This window comes from Homarus americanus, unplaced genomic scaffold (assembly GCF_018991925.1).
Source record: "Homarus americanus isolate GMGI-L3 unplaced genomic scaffold, GMGI_Hamer_2.0 scaffold6476, whole genome shotgun sequence".
NCBI lineage: Eukaryota > Metazoa > Arthropoda > Malacostraca > Decapoda > Nephropidae > Homarus > Homarus americanus.
Genome location: NW_024724169.1, coordinates 45,001 through 64,919, shown reverse-complemented (window position 1 = coordinate 64,919; position 19,919 = coordinate 45,001). Strand labels below are relative to the sequence as shown.

General features: G+C 46.6%; 1 protein-coding gene across 1 annotated transcript in view; it reads right to left on the bottom strand.

Moving 5' to 3' along the window:
- LOC121864076 (A disintegrin and metalloproteinase with thrombospondin motifs 4-like) overlaps positions 1-19,919 on the bottom strand; it is a gene marked incomplete at its 3' end in the record, with an annotated part of 107,175 nt that overhangs the window by 63,286 nt on the left and 23,970 nt on the right. The window contains exons 2-3 of the mRNA XM_042362978.1: positions 13,212-13,801; positions 5,230-5,311 (exon numbers count right to left, since the gene is read on the bottom strand). Of these exons, the coding sequence (XP_042218912.1) occupies positions 5,230-5,310 (81 nt within the window). The remainder of the gene's footprint in view (positions 1-5,229; positions 5,312-13,211; positions 13,802-19,919) is intronic.

Genomic DNA, 19,919 nt, shown 5'->3' with positions numbered 1-19,919 from the left:
GTAGTAGAACGCATGCCGGACCGACGCATTACGGGGCGACGCATTCCTGGACGACGTATTATGGGGCGACGCATTACGGGGCGACGTATTATGGGGCGACGCATTACGGGGCGACGCATTATGGAACGATTACACATAGACTCAAGTTAGTACAAATACACTCAGACGCAATATAACACATTCCAAGCTCATATCAAGGTATGTAGGTAACCCGTTTAACTACGCATTAACGCATTGACGCATTAACGCATTAACACAACTCCAAACACACACCTCCTACATCACAACCATGCACATTACCACGCACACCACAACAACATGTTTACATACCACCCATGGCCCAGTTATTACAACAAGTGACCCACAAACACGTCTGATTAACTAACATGGTTTGATAGTGAAAAAAACAGGAAAAATATTAGAGAGTAAAAGATTTGATGGCATTTCACCCTAAAGGTAAGATAGAGGAGCACGGTGTGAAAGGGTGGTGTGGGTGGGTAGTGGGTAGTGGGTGGTGGTGGTGTGGGTAGTGGTGGTGGGTGGGGTGTGGGTGGTGGTGGTGGTGGTGGTGGTGGTGGTGGTGGTGTGGTGGTGGTGGTGGTAGTGGTGGTGGTGGGTGGTAGGGTGGTGTGGTGGTGTGGTGGTGGGTGGTGGTGGTGTGTGGTGGTGGGTGGTGGTGGTGGTAGGTGGTGGTGGTGTGGTGGTGTGGTGTGTGGTGGTGGTGGTGGTGGTGTGGGTGGTGTGTGGTGGTGGTGGGTGGTGGTGGTGGTGTGGTGGTGTGGTGGTGTGGTGGTGGTGGTGGTGGTGGTAGGGTGGTGGGGTGGTGGTGGTGGTGGTGTGGTGGTGGTAGTGGTGGTGGTGGTGGTGGTGTTAGTGGTGGTAGTAGGTGGTGGTGGTGAAGAAGAGGAGGTGGAGGTGGTGGTGATGATGAAATGAGAGGAGAGGAGGGTGAAGGCTGGAGGAAGAGGGACAATAAGAACAGAAGAAGAAAAGGAGGACGAACCGGAGGAGGAAGAGAAGAAGAGAAGAAGGAGGAAGAGAAGAAGAAAAAGGAGGAGGCCCTAGTTAATGACTACATGTACTGTATACCGCAGCTAGGAGGGGGAGAGAAGGAGGAAAAAGAAAGAAGGAGGAAGGAGGCAGGAAGGAGGAGGAGGAGGGAGCTGTGACCTCTACAGACACCAGGTACACTGACCCTTCACCACCCCCTCCCCCAGCAACACCTCCATACCTACCACACCTGTATGTAATTACTAGAAGCCACACCTGTGAATCTTAAGGTGTGGCCTATGAAATGCAAGAAAGAAGAAGAAGAAGAAGAAGAAGAAGAAGAAGAAGAAGAAGAAGAAGAAGAAGAAGAAGAAGAAGAAGAAGAAGAAGAAGAAGAAGAAGAAGAAGAAGAAGAAGAAGAAGAAGAAGAAGAAGAAGAAGAAGAAGAAGAAGAAGAAGAAGAAGAAGAACAAGAAGAAGAAGGAGAAGAAGAAGAAGAAGAAGAAGAAGAAACAAACAAACAGATTCAGACACAGGTAGCTACCATACATACTCGACCCGAGGTGACCGAGGGTAAGGGAGAGTTAGGGTGTTCAGCCGACGGAATGTATCTAAACATTCCGTCGGCCGAGAGATCGAGAAAATGATAAGAGACAAATGAACCTGAGAGGCATCGATTTCAAAACTCAGCGGCGGTCACTCAGCGGTGGTTACTCAGCGGCGGTCACCAGCGTCGTCACCAGCGTCGGTTACCAGCGGCGGTCACTCAGCGTCGTCACTCAGCGTCGGTTACTCAGCTGTGGTCACTCTTTCATTCATGATATAGTTGCGACGGTAGAAAGTTTACTGAGGGAAAGTTTGGCCACGTCCCTCCAGGTATACTGAGGGGAGGGGAGGAGAGGAGGAGGAGGAGGGAGGGAGGATGGAGGGAGGGGAGGGAGGGAGGGGGAGGGAGGAGGGGGAGGGATGGAGGGAGGGGGGGAGGGGGAGGAGGGGGCTAGATGAGTGTTGAGGGTAGTGGTGGTAGTGTGAGCAAATTCAGAGGTTAGCTAGAGGTAGGTACACACACACACACACACACACACACACACACACACACACACACACACACACACACACACACACACACCTGGATGCGTAATTAAGGTACAGGTGCGGCTCCTGTGGTGTGTGAATGTGTATGTGTTTGTGTAAATCACTAATTGGATTCACCAAATAAAATCACCAATAACCCACCACCAAAAATCACCAATTATTTTCACCATACACAATCACCATACGTCACCAACTACAATCACCAACCCGAGTCACTAAGCTGATGTCACCATGATGAGATTAGGCTAAGGAGGTCCCTGAACGTGTGGGGTGTGGGCAATACTGTACTACGGGAGGGGGGGAGGGAGGGGGAAGGAAGAGGAGGGGGAGGAGAGGGAAGGTGGGTGTGTGTTGACATGACATTACCTCCTTCCTCCCTCTCTCCTCCTTATTGCATTCAGGAAGTATTGAGAGCGAAGGAGGAAGGAAGGAAAGGTGGATGTGGGAGGAGGGAGGGGTAGGGAAAGGGAGAAAGGGGGAGAGGGAGGAAGGAAGGAAGGAAGGAAGGAAGGAAGGAAGGAAGGAAGAAGGAAGAAGGAAGGAAGGAAGGAAGGAAGGGAAAGTGGGGAAAAGAGAAGAAAGACAAAGAGAGAGAGAAATCAGGTTAGGTAATAACTTTCTCTTCTTAGGCTTCTGAACTTAATCTCGAATAAAGATGAGACAAGAGACTGATTAAAGAGACGTTCCTAGGTTCCTCCCACTGGACCATTGAGGAGGACCTATGAGTAGGACGTTCTCACTTTATATCTTCCCTCACACCTCCCCACACCACCCCTCACGCCTCCCCACACCTCCCTCACGTCTCCCCACACCACCCCCACACCACCCCACACCTCCCTCACCACCTCACACCCCCTCACCCTCCCCACACCCTCCCACGTCTCCCTCACACCTCCCCACACCACCCTCACGCCTCCCCACACCTCCCTCACACCTCCCTCACACCACCCTCACGCCACCCCACGCCACCCCACACCACCTCCCACCTCACACCTCCCTCACACCACCCACGCCTCCCCACACCACCTCACGCCACCTCACGCCACCCCACACCTCCCTCACACCTCCCCCACACCACCCTCACGCCACCCTCACGCCACCCCACACCACCCTCCCACCCCCCCACACCCCTCACACCACCCTCACGCCTCCCCTCACCACCCTCACGCCACCCCAGCCACCCCACACCTCCTCACACCTCCCCCACACCACCCCTCACGCCTCCCTCACGCCACCCCACGCCACCCCTCACACCTCCCTGCACCACCCCCACGCCACCACCCTCCCCACACCACCACGCCACCTCACACCTCCCCACACCACCCTCACGCCACCCTCCACGCCACCCCCACGCCTCCACCTCACACCACCCCACGCCACCCCCCACGCCTCCACACCACCTCACCCTCACACCACCCTCACGCCACCTCACGCCTCCCCTCACACCACCCCTCACGCCACCCTCACGCCTCCTCACACCACCCCTCACCCACCACCCACCCCTCACACCTCCCCACACCACCCCACGCCACCCCACACCTCCTCACACCACCCCTCACACCACCCCACACCACCCCACACCTCCTCACACCACCACGCCACCCCACACCACCCCCACACCACCCTCACCCACCACGCCACCCCCTCACGCCTCCCCACACCTCACACTCCCTCACACCACCTCACGCCACCCCCTCACCCACCACCACACCTCACACCACCTCACGCCACCCTCACGCCACCCCTCACGCCACCTCACACCTCTCACACCTCACACCACCACACCACCACGCCACCACCCTCCCTCACGCCTCCTCACACCACCCTCACACCACCCACACCACCCTCACACCACCCTCACGCCTCCTCACACCACCTCACCCCCACACCCCACACCACCTTCACACCTCACACCACCTCACGCCACCCTCACGCCACCACTACCATGAAACTTCCCCAAATGATCTAATATAATATCCACAATGACCTCATTTCACTAATACCTGCGACCACCAGGCATGACAAAATCACAACACAGAAATAAAAACATAAGTGACGTAACCAAAAACACACACACACACACACGAGGACCATAATACACACATAGTTTACATAACAGAGGCGGCAGCAGGGTGGTGGTGGGAATGGTTTACATAATGATGTTGTGTGTGTGTGTGTGTGTGTGTGTGTGTGTGTGTGTGTGTGTGTGTGTGTGTGTGTGTCAAGTGGTACACGTAACCCGAAAAAGTAGACCAGGTGAGCGTGGCCTTGTGACAGGTAATACTTTCAGGTTACTTCGGCCAGACGTGAGGTGTAGGGAGCATCGTGTCTGTAGAATGTTGTTTTGTGGGGGGTCAGGGCAGGTGAATGGAGAAAGGAGTGGAAGGTGGGGGAAGAATGAAGATAAGTGAGGGGATTTAAGGGGAGGGTAAGGAAGAACAGAAAAAGGGGGAGAAATAGGTTGAAAGAAGAGGAATGGTGGATGAAGAAGGGAAAGCGAGGGTGTAAGGAAGGGTTGAGGGAAGAAGAGGGCAAATGAGGAGGGATAGAGAAGGGGAGTGAAAGGGAAATAAGAGGATGAGGGGATGAGTGGGGGTGGGGGTTCATCATGGCTACCCTCAAAGGAGAATGTCATACCAGGGAGGTCAGTGGTGGCGGATGTAGGCGATTATCGTATATTCGTTCGTCTATAGTGCCCCCGGTACACTACCTACGATATGGACCTGTAAACACCTTAGCTAGAATCCTGACTCCATAGACAAGTCAGTTCCCTAAATCGACTATAGACATCAGAGGTAGGGAGAGTGAGGGAAGGGGAGAGGAGAGAGAGGTGGAGAAGAGAATGAGAGAAAGGGAAAGGAAGAAGAGAGAGAGAGTCTAGCTCAACGCACTGCCAGACGTAACTCAACAACGTCAGATTAGATAGCAAAAAAACGTAATTGAAATAACTATGAAAACGGAAATGACGCATCAAGAATATAATGAAGAGGGAGAAAATAACAACGAAAAAAAAGTGAAAGGTTGAAATATTAACGAAATAAATAACGAGAAAAATATATCAAAAATAATGTTTGCTTAATGATGGTAAACGGAAGAAAAAAATAGATAAAAGATAATAACAGATAAACGATTAATTGGACTTACCTGTGAATTAATGTGGGCGTGGGCGGTGAGGCAGGTGACACACGCCAGGGCCACCCTCAGTAGGCACTGTTTGGCACTCATCCTGGTAGAGGGAGAGAAGGGAGATATATGTTATTAAATGGTGATAAACATGAGGAAATATAATGTAAAATAAGAATATAATTTTAGAGGGATAAGACATACAGACATACAGACATACATAGACATACAGACATACAGACATACATAGACATACATAGACACAAACACATATAATCATAACAAAAACAAAAAGACTATTAACCACCTTTACCCACCACCATCAGCCAACACCAACGTCAGCCACCACCATCAGCCATCAACGTCAGCCATCAACGTCAGCCACATCACCATCAGGATATATCAAAGCTGACTCCTTATTTACACAACACGGTTAAAATAAAAGATATGTAAACAGTGCCTCTCCACTATGTCACATCACTGTATATAAAATAAATAATAAGTTTCACCACGAGAGACAACAATCATTCCTGCTTTAGGGGATTCAGACCCAAGTGTTTCGAATACTCAAACCCAGTCGACTCTTCAAGGGTTCGAATCCCCAAACCCGGACTCAGACTAAACGGTTTCGGATCCGTGTTTTTTTTCTTCATATTTACAGAGGGATATTTTTTTAATAATTACTTAAGTATGATAACAAGAAATGCAGGTAGGAAAATATGAAATGAAATGAAATAAAATAAAATAAAATAGGATATAATGATAGGAAATAATGATAGGAGATAACGATAGGAGATAACGAGAGGAGATAACGATAGGAGATAACGATAGGAAATAACGATAAGAAATAATGGTACGAAATAATGATATGATATAAGGTGTATTTAGTTGTATTATTAAGACTTATTACCTGGAAAATTGAAGAGCTGTGTGTGTGTGCAGAAAGATCACAGTGACACACAAGACAGTTGTCGGTGGTAGCTGGGCAGGTGCCAAACCATACCTGACCATACCTGGGTTAAATTACCTCCACACACACCTGGATGGCTTACCGTACCCTCCCCCTCTGTCTGTCAGGTGTCTAGTCTCACTTGATCTACATGGCTGAGTATGTGTGTATGGGTGTGTGTGTGTGTGTGTGTGTGTTCTTCAATCAATTCCTCTCCTATCACCCATAACGAGTTCCTTGTGCGTAATAAAACCACTATCGACCTCTTATCAGTAAACAATCCTTATTTAAAACACCAAGACATTATCCACCTCCAGAACCTCACAAGAGAATGATATAAACATTATCCACACAATAAGTCTATGGATATTGTCGGCATTTCTCTATACACGTTGGATTTTCGACTTTGATTCCATATCCATTAGGTATTTGGGGAAGTCACACGTCATTATTATTGTCATTGTTATTATTGTCTTCATGATGTATACAGGTGCTAATTACTCTGAGGGACAGGTGAATAGGAGGAGAGTTGAATAGTAAAGTAGTAATTAGTTTCCCGTCTTTTATAATGTTAGATAATAAGACGGGAGTAAGACTTATGGGGGACAGGGAGATGTCAGTCTGTCTGTCAGTCTGTCTGTTTGTCTGTCTGTATCTCTGAGGGACGAGGTGAGGGTTAGTGGTAGTGGTGGGGAAGATGGTGGTGGTGATGGTGATGGGTTGGGGCTGGTGATAGTGGTAGGGGTGGTGGTGGTGAGTTGGTGATGGTGGTTGGTTGGGGAGTGGTAGGGGTAGTTGGTGGGGGAGGCGGTAGGGGTGGTTGGTGGGAGAGTGGTAGGGGTAGTTGGTGGGGGAGGGTGGTAGGGGTGGTTGGTGGGGGGAGGGCAGTAGGGGTGGTTGGTGGGGGGAGGTGGTAGGGGTGGTTGGTGGGGGAGGGTGGTAGGGGTGGTTGGTGGGGAAGGGCAGTAGGGTGGTTGGTGGGAGGGTGGTAGGGTGGTTGGTGAGGGAGGGCGGTAGGGGTGGTTGGTGGGAGGTGGTAGGGGTGGTTGGTGGGGGGAGGTGGTAGGGGTAGTTAGTGGGGGAGGTGTGGGGTGGTTGGTGGGGGGAGGGTGGTAGGGGTGGTTGGTGGGGAGGTGGTAGGGGTGGTTGGTGGGGAGGGTGGTGGGGTGGTGAAAGGTGTTGTATGCGCCTGTCTGTCTGTCTATTTTGATAATGGTGATGGTGGTAGCATAGAGAATGGTAATAGTGATGATGACAGTGTAGAGTGATGGTGATGATAAAGATGGTGATGGTAATAATGGCACTGTAGAGGCAGAGAGGCGTAACAGTGATATATGAGGCAGTGAGATGAGTAAAAAGTGAACAATATGTGAAGTGAGCGGTAAGGAGTCAGCCAAGGTCAGGGAGGGACTATAAGCGACACACACACACACACACACACACACACACACACATACACACACACATACACACACACACACACACACACACACACACACACACACACACACACACACACACACGTGGATACAGAAATAAAGGCGTTTGCGTACTCCCCCCCACCCCCTCTCAACCCTTCAACACACGTCAACAACACGACTAAACACAAACAGAATCACAAATAACACAATAATATCGTCTTGCAAATCCCTAATCTCGTAAGACTAAACCAATATGCAACACACGTCTTGCAACCTGCTATCTTGCACTCCGTTGTTGCAGTCAGTAACGTTAACACTGTACCTTGAGGATCGGTTTGTTTACATTGGAATTTATATTTTGCTGTGGGTCGATGCGTCTTTGTTTATAGTGTTATTGTTGTTTTCTTTTGTTTACCTGTTGTTATTGTTGTTGTTTATATGTTTCCTGTTGTTGTTGTTGTTGTTAGTTTTATTGTTGTTGTTTATATGTTACCTGTTGTTATTGTTGTTGATGATGACTAATGAGTATATGTTAGTAGATGTGATGAAGATGGTTATAGGTGAGTGTCTTCGTAAACAAACACACACACACACACACACACACACACACACACATACTCACACACACACACACACACACACACACACACACACATACTCACACACACACACACACACACACACACACACACACACACACACACACACACACACACACACACACACACACACACACACACACACACAGAGGCCAGTCACTCTTGTTCTTATACATCTTTTCACACATAGTTAATAAACCTCATGTGTTTTTTTTTACTTTAGACAAATAAGAAGAATGAGAGATAGAAAAAGAAACGGAAAAAGGTTTATTCTCCCTTATTACAACTTATTCTCCCTTCCCGCAGCTTATTCATCCTTCCTACAGCTTATTTTCCCACCCTACAGCTTATTCTTCCTTCCCACAGCTTACTCTCCCTATCCCCTCCGTTCCTACATCAAACAGAGTCCTTCCTACACTACTAGGATCCCCCATGCCCCTGTGTAGTATCCTTCGGGCATGTGGTGTTGACCTTGCCTCCTCACAACAGCCTGCGGGAGGGGAGGTAGGTGTAAGGGGGGCATCAGGGATCAAGGCAGCAGGACTCATGGAATCCTACAGTCCTTCACTCACAGACACTTTTGATACAGCATGCAGGCTCTCTTGGCTATCCAGAACTCCGTGGGGAAGTGAGGAGGCTGGGAGAGGATCTGTGGGAGGAGGACAGGGGTGAGAGGGCAGTGAGAGGAGGGGCGGGGGGAGGGAGGGGTTAGGGAGGGAGGGGGTTGGGAGGAGGAGAGGAGGTTGGGAGACTGAGGTGGGGAGGATAGGTTAGGTGTTTGTCTAACGTATGTCCCCAGAAGCAACAGTCGTGTGGGTGAACTAACATTAATGTAGTCTCACTGTCGCCCACCTAAGCCATGTGTGTCGTGTGTGTGTGTGTGTGTGTGTGTGTGTGTGTGTGTGTGTGTAGGGTGGAGTGTACAGTATATGTATAGGTGTGTGTGTTTTCTTGGGGTGGAATGTGTGTGAATGTTTGTTTTTAGTGTGTGTGTGTGTGTGTGTGTGTTTACATATTTGTATAATGTGTACAGACAAGATATTTAGTGTACATGTGTAGTGATCCATATGTGTATCTTTCCATGTATATTAATAACACCAAAAAAAAAATGTATATAAAACTAGCTAAGTTTCTCCCCCATTCACTTCCTTAAAAAACAAAGACAAAAATGTTGTAAAAAATAAAAAAATAAAAAAACTCTCCGGTAATGACCCGCCATCTTGTCGGTTTAACAATAACAACAACAGCAACTTTATGATTCAGAAACAAAATATCAAAAATAAAAGATGGAACAGAACCCTTTTATTTACACTAACTCACACCTGTTGAATCAGCAAACACAGAGTCTCTTATTACAGGTACATCAGGCTGTTGATTTACACACCTGTGATAATAAACAACTTTGGTTTTAAATACATTTCAAGGTGTTTTAAGCTGTTTTACTATTATTACTTTGAGTAGGACAACCAGAGCTCCTGAGTACAACAACCTAAGCTTCTGAGTACGATGACCAACCAGTGAGTTCAACATCCTCAGGCGTACGATACCTTTACCAAAGAGTCCTCAGACATTTTCTTTAATAGGACAGACCAGAGAGAGAGAGAGAGAGAGAGAGAGAGAGAGAGAGGTGATCACAGGACAAGGTGTAATAGGCTTAACAAACGACAGGTGTTGGAAGGCCCCTGAGCTAGGATGGTGAGGTACTGAGGGAGGAGTTATAGTAGTTCCCTCACTCTCTCCCTCATCCTTTTCTCCCTCACTACCCCCCTCCCCCCCTATCGTCCTTACCCTCATACTAACTCTCCTCCTTCTCCATGTCCCTATTCCATCCTTATCCTCACTTATCCATCCTTACTTCTTCACCACATCCTCATACCTTCCTTCCTTCATTCATACTACACCCCACACTCTACCTACACCCCATACACCCTCACTACACCCCCATACACCCTCACTACACCCCATACACCCTCACTACACCCCCATGCACCCATACACCCTCTATACCCCCATACACCCTCTTACCCCCATACACCCTCACTACACCCCCCATACACCCTCACTACACCCCCATACACCCACCTACACCCCCCATACACACACCTCACTACACCCCATACACCCTCCTACACATACACCCTCACTACACCCCCTTACACCCACCAGGCCACTCACTACACCCCATACACCCTCCTGCCCCTTTTCCCACACCCTCACTACACCCTTGCCTCACTACACCCCATATACCCTCTGCACCCCCACACACCCTCTTCCCACCCCCCAGCCCACATTTCCTCCACCTTCCACAAACTCTTCAACTCCTCCCTCCACCCCCTAACCACTTGTCTCCCCCTCCCTCCCTTACATCCTGTGGAATTTTAAGGTGTGGTCACAGTACACACCTGAGGCTCCCCTGTACCAACACTCTCCGCCGATCGTACACCTACACTGACTAACACCAACTACCTGACTTTGTGTTTATATAAGTCTCTGTTTATGTCTCTATATATAGGTATCTGTTCACGTTACTATTATCTTATATAAGTATGTTTCGTCTATATTTTTCTCTTATATAAGTGTAAATACTTATTTTTTTTATAAGTATTTGAGGTAATTATTTACTTTTTATTTTATTGTCTAGAACAGAATCAGGATTTAGTGAGCAGTGTTGTTGACCCGTGTTTAGTGTTTCTGTGTCTGTCTGTGTGGTGAGGTCAAAACACTGGGGGGATTTGGTGTGTCGTAAGGTCACCCCACACCGGTACAGAGGACGTGGGGGATGATAGAGATGGGTGCAGAGAGTGGGAGGATAGAAACTAAGGATAGATGAGGGTTATCCTATCCTCCAGATTGACATTTTAGCTGTGGATGAGACTAATGGAGGTGGTAGTGGTATTGATAGTGGTGATAGAATTAGTGGTGGCAGTGGTGTTGATAGTGTAGTAGTGGTAGTAGTAAGAACACAGTCAGCAGAGAATCACACACACACACACACACACACACACACACACACACACACACACACAAGCAAGGGGGGGAGGGGGTGCCAGGCAGCAAGGGTGGGGGGAGGTGGCGCAACTTCGCTGGCAGCATAACTAACACTGGATTGCCTTGGGTGTCTCACCTCATACAAAGACAGCGTTTTATCTCCCTCCACCCCTCACGTGTTCCCTCCTTCCCTCCACGTGTTCCTCACATCTCCATGCGTTCCTCCATCTCTCCACCTGTTCCCTCCATCCTCTCCCTGTGTTCCTCCATCTCCATGCGTTCCCTCCATCTCTCCACCTGTTCCCTCCATCTCTCCATGTGTTCCCTCCATCTCTCCATGTGTTCCCTCCTTCCCTCACGTGTTCCCTCCATCTCTCCATGTGTTCTCTCCATCTCTCCCACCTGTTCCTCTATTCCCTCCCTGTTCCTCCCTTCTCCATCCTGTTCCCTCCATCCCCTCCATGTTCCCCTCCATCTCTCCCCTCCCCTCCACGTGGGCACCCCTCCATCTCTCCACCTGTTCCCTCCATCTCTCCCTCCCCCTTTCCACCTGTTCCCTCCATCCCTCCTCCCCCCTCCACCTGTTCCTCCATCCCTCCATGTTCCCGCTATAAAATCTGTCTAATGACCTTCCCTCATCCCTCCACCTATGATAGCCACTTCCCTCCATCCCTCAGTCCCTTCACTTAAATACCACGACTCCTTTATCACCTGAGCTGCTTGATTCTTTGAAGTGTTTAACATAACCTAACCCAACATAACCTAACCTAACATAACATAACCTAACCCAACATAACCTAACCCAACAAAACCTAACATAACCTATTCTAAGTTAACCTAACGTAAAATAATCAAATCTAAAATAATTCAACCTAACCTAACCCAATCTTACATAACCTAACCTAACCTAACCTACCCTAACCCAGCTTAAAGCAACACCATTAACGTAGCACCCAACTTAACGTAACACAACCTAACGCCACTTAACACTACTTAACGCCACTTAACACTAGTTAACACCACATAACACCACTTGATGTGAAACTTGACCAGGATACTACTGCTGAGGAGGAGGAGGAGGAGGAAGAGAAGGAGGTAGTAGGAGGAGGAGTAGGAGGTGAAAGGAGGAGGAAGACAGTAGGAGGAAGGAAGAAGAAGACAGCAGTAGGAGAACGAGAGGAGGAGGAGAAGGGGGTGGTTGGATAAGGAGGAGGATGAGAAAAAGGGAGGAACTGGAGAAAGATAAGAAGAAGAAGAAGAAGAAGAAGAAGAAGAAGAAGAAGAAGAAGAAGAAGAAGAAGAAGAAGAAGAAGAAGAAGAAGAAGAAGAAGAAGAAGAAGAAGAAGAAGAAGAAGAAGAAGTAGTAGTAGTTGGAACACAAGCAAGAAGTGTGTGTGTGATTGGAACTTAAAAAAATAAGCCATTCACACACTTTTATTCACCTAACCACATCAGTCCTCTCTAACTATCTATCCCTCTCTAACTATCTAACTATCTATCCCTCTCTAACTATCTAACTATCTATCCCTCTCTAACTATCTAACTATCTATCCCTCTCTAACTATCTATCTATCTGTGTATACTATGATAGATAAAATAGCAAAGATCACTTCCTATTGGGCATTAAAATCTCCCACCTGAGTTACTAGAGACTCGGTGGTTATTTGAACATTGAAGCTGTCCGTATGTTTGTAATGTTTATATACAGTACATTATACGTGTGTATGTTAATGTGGAGATGTGAGTGTATGTATGAATGTGAGTAGAGAGAGAGAGAGAGAGAGAGTGTGTGTGTTGACAAAGGGCTGGTTCATCATTGTCATCATTATCATCATTACCACATTACCACCAACACACCATCATCACCTTCAGCCTCCCGTAATGATGACGGATTAAAGGAATTTCCTCGTCTAATACAACTAAGAACGACGCAGGTAATGAGGATAATGTAAACACCTTCACCAATTAGAGTTTTTATGTGTCTGGAGAGAGACTAATACCTTACGGCACCTGTATAAGCTAAGGTTAAACACACGAGATACACACCTGGTGACAGACGCAGTAGAGGTGGCAGGGTAGATCCAATGAGTATTATTGTCTTCAGCTCACAACAAAAAGCAGTATGTAATAAGTCCCGGTGAAGGTGGTACTAAACCTCTGTTGTGTGGTGTGGTCAAGACAAGTGTTATCTCCCCGCGGGTGTGACACGAGCACTCATCACAACAACAACGACAACAACAACAACAACGTCAACACTTCATCACCACACTCAGACAAGACTTGTGTTTGGGCCCGTCCCGCTGGGCTGGGTAACTCCTTTCTTTTAGGCTCGTGAGTTCCGTTCGTGGAGGAAGAGTGGATGGATTCCCGCGAGCACTGGCACTGCTAGGGACACTCCGGAGTTACAAGGGCTGTCCCTGGCTGGCTGGCTTCCCGGGTGGGGGTAAGAGGGAGCGTGTGCTCGACGTCGGGGCCCTAGGGACGGACTGAACCCTCCGCCCCGGCACGGACAGTTATAAGCGGCGGGTCGAGGCCTTGGCTTGTCCTGCCTGAGAGTCGCGCCAACAGAGGGAGCCAGGCACGACAACACCCGCCCAAAACTCGCCAGATCACGCCACACTACACCGCCCTCAGATCTGCAAACAAAACAACATAACAATTAATATTATAAACAATCCCCCCCAAACAAAAAACAACAACTACAACAAACAATGCTTCGAAACTTGACAAATAAAACAAATGAATCAGCTTCCATCATCAAAACATTCATGACTCATTGAAGCTCCATCGTCTGTAAATATTTCCGTGTTACATAATTTATATTTTCACTACTACATAATGCATACATGTTTTGAATATATAAGTGATTTTTATGTATAATATTTAATAGAAATTTTATCCATTCGAGGCGTTAAGTGGAGGGAAGGATTAGGAGGAAGAGATGGGGGGGAGGGTTAGGAGGAAGGGGGAGGGGGTTAGGAGGAAGGAGGAGGTTACCGTCCAACCAACCAGTCAAGGTATCCCAGAGCTGGTAATTCTAGGAACCTCTGCCCCCGACACGGCTATTACTCCTACCACCACCATCACTACCACTGCTACCACCACTACTACCACCATCACCACCACTACTACCCTCACTACTACTACTACCACCATCACCACCACTACCACCATTACTAACACATCTGCTACTACCACTATCACAGAACACTATCACTCCCACTTCTACCACCATCACAGATCACTATTACCACCATCACCACCACCATCACTATCACTACCACCATCATCCCTACCTTCACTACTACTATTACTACCATCACTGCCATACCAATTTCCATAACACTATCAGGGTTCATACACTCTCAACCTAAACTATTATGACAATGGATCTTATACAGCTAAAAACGTCAACAATGTATCAAATAAAATATTAAATCACATACGACAAAATTCCAATACTAGGTAAAAAAAATCTGGATCACATACAGCAAAAACATCAACACTGAACCAAACAAACACTAGATCACATATGGCAAAAAACGTCACCAAATTTACCCCCAAACATCCGCCAGATTACAGCCACTTTCTCATCGCTATTAACGAACTAAACCTATTTAAAAATACCCACTAGATTAACGAGATGTCAATTAAGAAAATCAACACCATTCACTCGTCCATGTTCGTGAGATTACAGGACGGTCAGGAACAAATATATTTACTCGTTCACATCCCGGAGAAATCTATTTGGCGAGGTAATGGCGGGTGAGAATGAAACAAACCTCAAGGATACGACTAATTAGTGTTATTTATTTATTTATTTATTATTTACTATTTTTCGTTATTTATTGTTTGTTTGTTTTGGTTAAGGGATAATGTGTATAAATATGATAAAGATAGTAAATGATAAACACGATTAAGTTAAAGATAAATATTTTCTTAAGAGTGTCTACTAATTATCTTAAATATACCTGAGCTAATTGCCTCGTTAATGAGAACTAAAGTCGCGTGTGGACAGAGGTCACATTAGCTGACCCCGAATTAGCAAGGTCATCCGGGGTGTATTTGCTGATTACATTAACACAGGAACCAAGGTAGTCACACACACACACACACACACACACACACACACACACACACACACACACACACACACACACACACACACACACACACGTCATCACAGGTGTGGCTTGAGAACAGGTAAGTTAATCAACACTGACAAAATTTCCTCACGTAAAAGAACCCAAGTGAGAGGGTCTGTCTGTCTGTCTGTCTGTCTGTGTCTGTTTCTATATGGGTAGAGAGATGAGTTGTACAGGTAACTTTTTAACCCCCCTCCTTTTACCTTACTTCAGGGGTATATACATAATCGTCTGTCTGTCTTTATTGTCCATTCATCTTTTTTTCGCTATTTTTTAATTATTTTTTATTAAGGAATATAAAAAAAAATATTGTATTAAAGAAGAAAAATGCAAAAGGAAGAACAAAGAAGAAAGGAAGAACAAGAACAGAATTAAAAAAAACACAATACTCCCTACACCTGACCATTTCCGTCCAGGGTTTAAACAATAAGTCTCACCTCTCTCTCTCTCTCTCTCTCTCTCTCTCTCTCTCTCTCTCTCTCTCTCTCTCTCTCATACAAGTTTTCAGGGAAGACCCTCATAAACAGCGAGGGAAAGACTGGTTATATGACGCCATGAAAGAAGGAGTCATTTCCCCCTACTTACCTCCTTCAACGCCTTCTACGGGAGATTATCAAGTCATTTTAGCATATAGTTCCATGTATGAGTTAGGCTTTTGTTTATTCTTCCCGTTTTCTGTAATATATAAATCAGATCCTTCGATACTTTCTACGGGGGATTATTTAATACTTAAGGCGTTCAATTCTATGTATACGATAGGCTTTTGTTTATTTTCCCCGTTTTCTATAAGAGATTCACGCGTCAGAGATTTTGATACCTTCTACAGGGAAATAACAAACACTGTACAGCATTTGATTCCACGTAGAGATGAGACTTATATTATTCTCCGTTTTTTATACCATGTTTGAACGTCAGAGGGGAGTTATCACACCCAGTATACCAGTAACCAGTTCTGGGTATAGGTGTGGTGACTTAGGTCTTAATTCTCTCCTTCGTTTTTCGTGTTTTTACCTGAAGGTTCGTGACACTGAGAAAGACACTACCTAGTTTGTGTTGGTTCCCTGTAACTCAGTAGGTGCGGTGTGGTTCCTGTCCCTCGTCTGAAGCTCTTACCACTAGATTTCCAATGAAGAGTATGATGATGCTGATGATGACGTGAGATGCTGATGATGATGTGAGGTGCTGATGATGATGTGAGATGCTGATGATGTGAGGTGCAGTTGATGAAGTGAGATGCTGATGATGATGTGAGGTGCTGATGATGATGTGAGATGCTGATGATGACGTGAGGTGCTGATGATGATGTGAGATGCTGATGATGATGTGAGATGCTGATGATGATGTGAGATGCTGATGATGATGTGAGATGCTGATGATGATGTGAGATGCTGATGATGATGTGAGGTGCAGTTGATGACGTGAGATGCTGATGATGATGTGAGATGCTGATGATGATGTGAGGTGCAGTTGATGACGTGAGATGCTGATGATGATGGAGATGCTTTGATGATGATGAGGTGCGGTTGATGACGCGAGATGCATTGATGTGAGATGCTGATGATGATGTGAGGTGCAGTTGATGACGTGAGATGCTGATGATGATGTGAGATGCTGATGATGATGTGGGGTGCGGTTGATGACGTGAGATGCTGATGATGACGTGAGGTGCTGATGATGACGTGAGATGCTGACGATGATGACGGCGGATGCTGATGATGACGTGGGGTCTTGATGATGGCGTGAGGTGCTGATGATGACGTGAGATGCTGATGATGACGTGGATGCTGATGATGATGTGAGGTGCTGATGATGATGACGTGAGATGCTGATGATGACGTGAGATGCTGATGATGACGTGAGATGCTGATGATGACGTGAGATGCTGATGATGACGTGAGATGCTGATGATGACGTGAGATGCTGATGATGACGTGAGGTGCTGATGATGATGTGAGATGCTGATGATGATGTGAGGTGCTGATGATGACGTGAGGTGCTGATGATGATGTGAGATGCTGATGATGATGTGAGATGCTGATGATGATGTGAGATGCTGATGATGATGTGAGATGCTGATGATGATGTGAGATGCTGATGATGATGTGAGATGATGATGATGTGAGATGCTGATGATGACGGAGATGTTGATGATGATGGAGATGCTGATGATGATGGAGATGCTGATGATGACGGAGGTGCTGATGATGATGTGAGGTGCTGATGATGACGAGGTGCTGATGATGATGTGAGGTGCTGATGAGAGGAGGTGCAGGATGATGAGGTGCTGATGATGACGTGAGGTGCTGATGATGCTGTGAAAGATGTGAGGTGCTGATGATGATGGTGCTGATGATGATGAGATGCTGATGATGACTGTGAGGTGCTGATGATGACGTGAGGTGCTGATGATGATGGAGGTGCTGATGATGATGAGATGCAGATGACGTGAGGTGCTGATGATGATGTGAGGTGCTGATGATGACGTGAGGTGCTGATGATGATGTGAGGTGCTGATGATGACGGAGGTGCAGTTGATGATGTAGGTGCTGATGATGATGTGAGATGGATGATGATGTGAGGTGCTGATGATGATGTGAGATGATGATGACGGAGGTGCTGATGATGATGTGAGGTGCTGATGATGACGAGGTGCAGTTGATGATGTGAGGTGCTGATGGTGACGTGAGGTGCTGATGATGATGTGAGGTGCTGATGATGACGTGAGGATGATGACGTGAGGTGCTGATGATGTGGATGGATTATGGAGGATGATGATGTGAGGTGCTGATGATGATGTGGAGGTGCTGATGATGATGTGAGGTGCTGATGATGATGTGAGGTGCAGTTGACGACGTGAGATGCTGATGATGACGTGAGGTTGATGATGATGTGAGATGCTGATGATGATGTAGGTCAGTTGATGATGTGGTGCAGTTGATGACGGAGGTGCTGATGATGATGAGATGCTGATGATGATGTGAGGTGCTGATGATGACGAGGTGCTGATGATGATGTGAGATGCTGATGATGATGTGAGGTGCAGATGATGTGAGGTGCTGATGATGATGTGAGGTGCAGTTGATGACGTGAGGTGCAGTTGATGACGTGAGATGCTGATGATGACGTGAGGTGCTGATGATGATGTGAGGTGCTGATGACGACGTGAGGCGCTGATGATAACGTGTTTGGGGTGTTGAGTCACTATCTGAAGGTGTAAGTTATGAAAGGGATTTTTACAGAGTTGGGGAAGGTGAGGATAACGTGTACAGGTGTGTGTTAATTAAGGTGGGGGAGGGGGGTGTTTACTGTGTCGCAAGGTTATTAATCACAGGTGAGTTTCAACGTTTGATAAGTTACACCTGTTGAGAATTTCTGTGGGTGATGTAAGTTTATCCCACTGAGAATTTTAGTGCTGTAACCTCACACGACTGAGTATATGGGATCACCTGAAGAATAACCACCCCAGCTTATTTTACCTATAGGTTAAACCTAACCTAAACTATACTAACTTAACTTAACTAAACCTTTCCTAATATAACCTGACCTAACCTAACCTAAACTAACCTAACCTGACCTAACCTAACGTAACCTAACCTGACCTAACCTAACCTAAACTAACCTAACCTAACCTAACCTAACCTAACCTAACCTAAACTAACCTAACCTAACCTAACCTAACCTAAACTAACCTAACCTAACCTAACCTAACCTAAACTGACCTATCCTAACTTAACTAACTTTATCCTCCCAAATATCATTAGGGCAATAAAATCTTGCCGTGTCGTAACCTCACAGCGGCTTTTGAGATATAATTTGACGTCAGAATATTTATCATCCTCCAGGTCAATGTTTACACGGTACCAAGGGCGACATGACAGAGTGGTTGTGTTTACCTTCTGCCTCCTTCTCATTTGCATACGTCGTGAAGGCAAAATAACATGAAGACATCGTTGTGTGATGTTCTCTCGCCTAGGCCATGGTGTTTACCTTCTCATGTGGTGCCCGAGATGGTGAGTCAACACTATATTTCTGTCATCTATAGTGGTCCTGTTCATGTGTACGTGTGTATGTGTGTGCGCGCGCGCGCGTGTGTGTGTGTGTGTGTGTGTGTGTGTGTGTGTGTGTGTGTGTGTGTGTGTGTGTGTGTATCATCCCAAAGCATTTCTCAACAAGATCAAGGTCAATACTAATACTAAATCACTCCTGATTGGTCGGTGCGATAACTCATGATTGGTCGATGAGATAACTCCTGATTGGTCGATGAGATAACTCCTGATTGGTCGATGAGATAACTCCTGATTGGTCGATGAGATAACTCCTGATTGGTCGATGAGATTCACTCCTGATTGGTCGGTTAGTTTGACGCCACAGGTAAGGGAAAATAAAAAAAATCTACATATGAACTTACCTGGAAACGTGAGGTGAGGTAGTACAGGTGTGTTGTTACGAGGGGGGGGGGGTGATTAGTTTGTCACTCTCCTGCACTGTTCTTCTCCCTGACTGAGTGACTGACTAACTATTCTGATTGACTAACTGACTGTTCTGATTGACTGACTAACTAAATGATGGACTGATTGAATGTTTGAGTGACTGTTCTGACTGACTGACT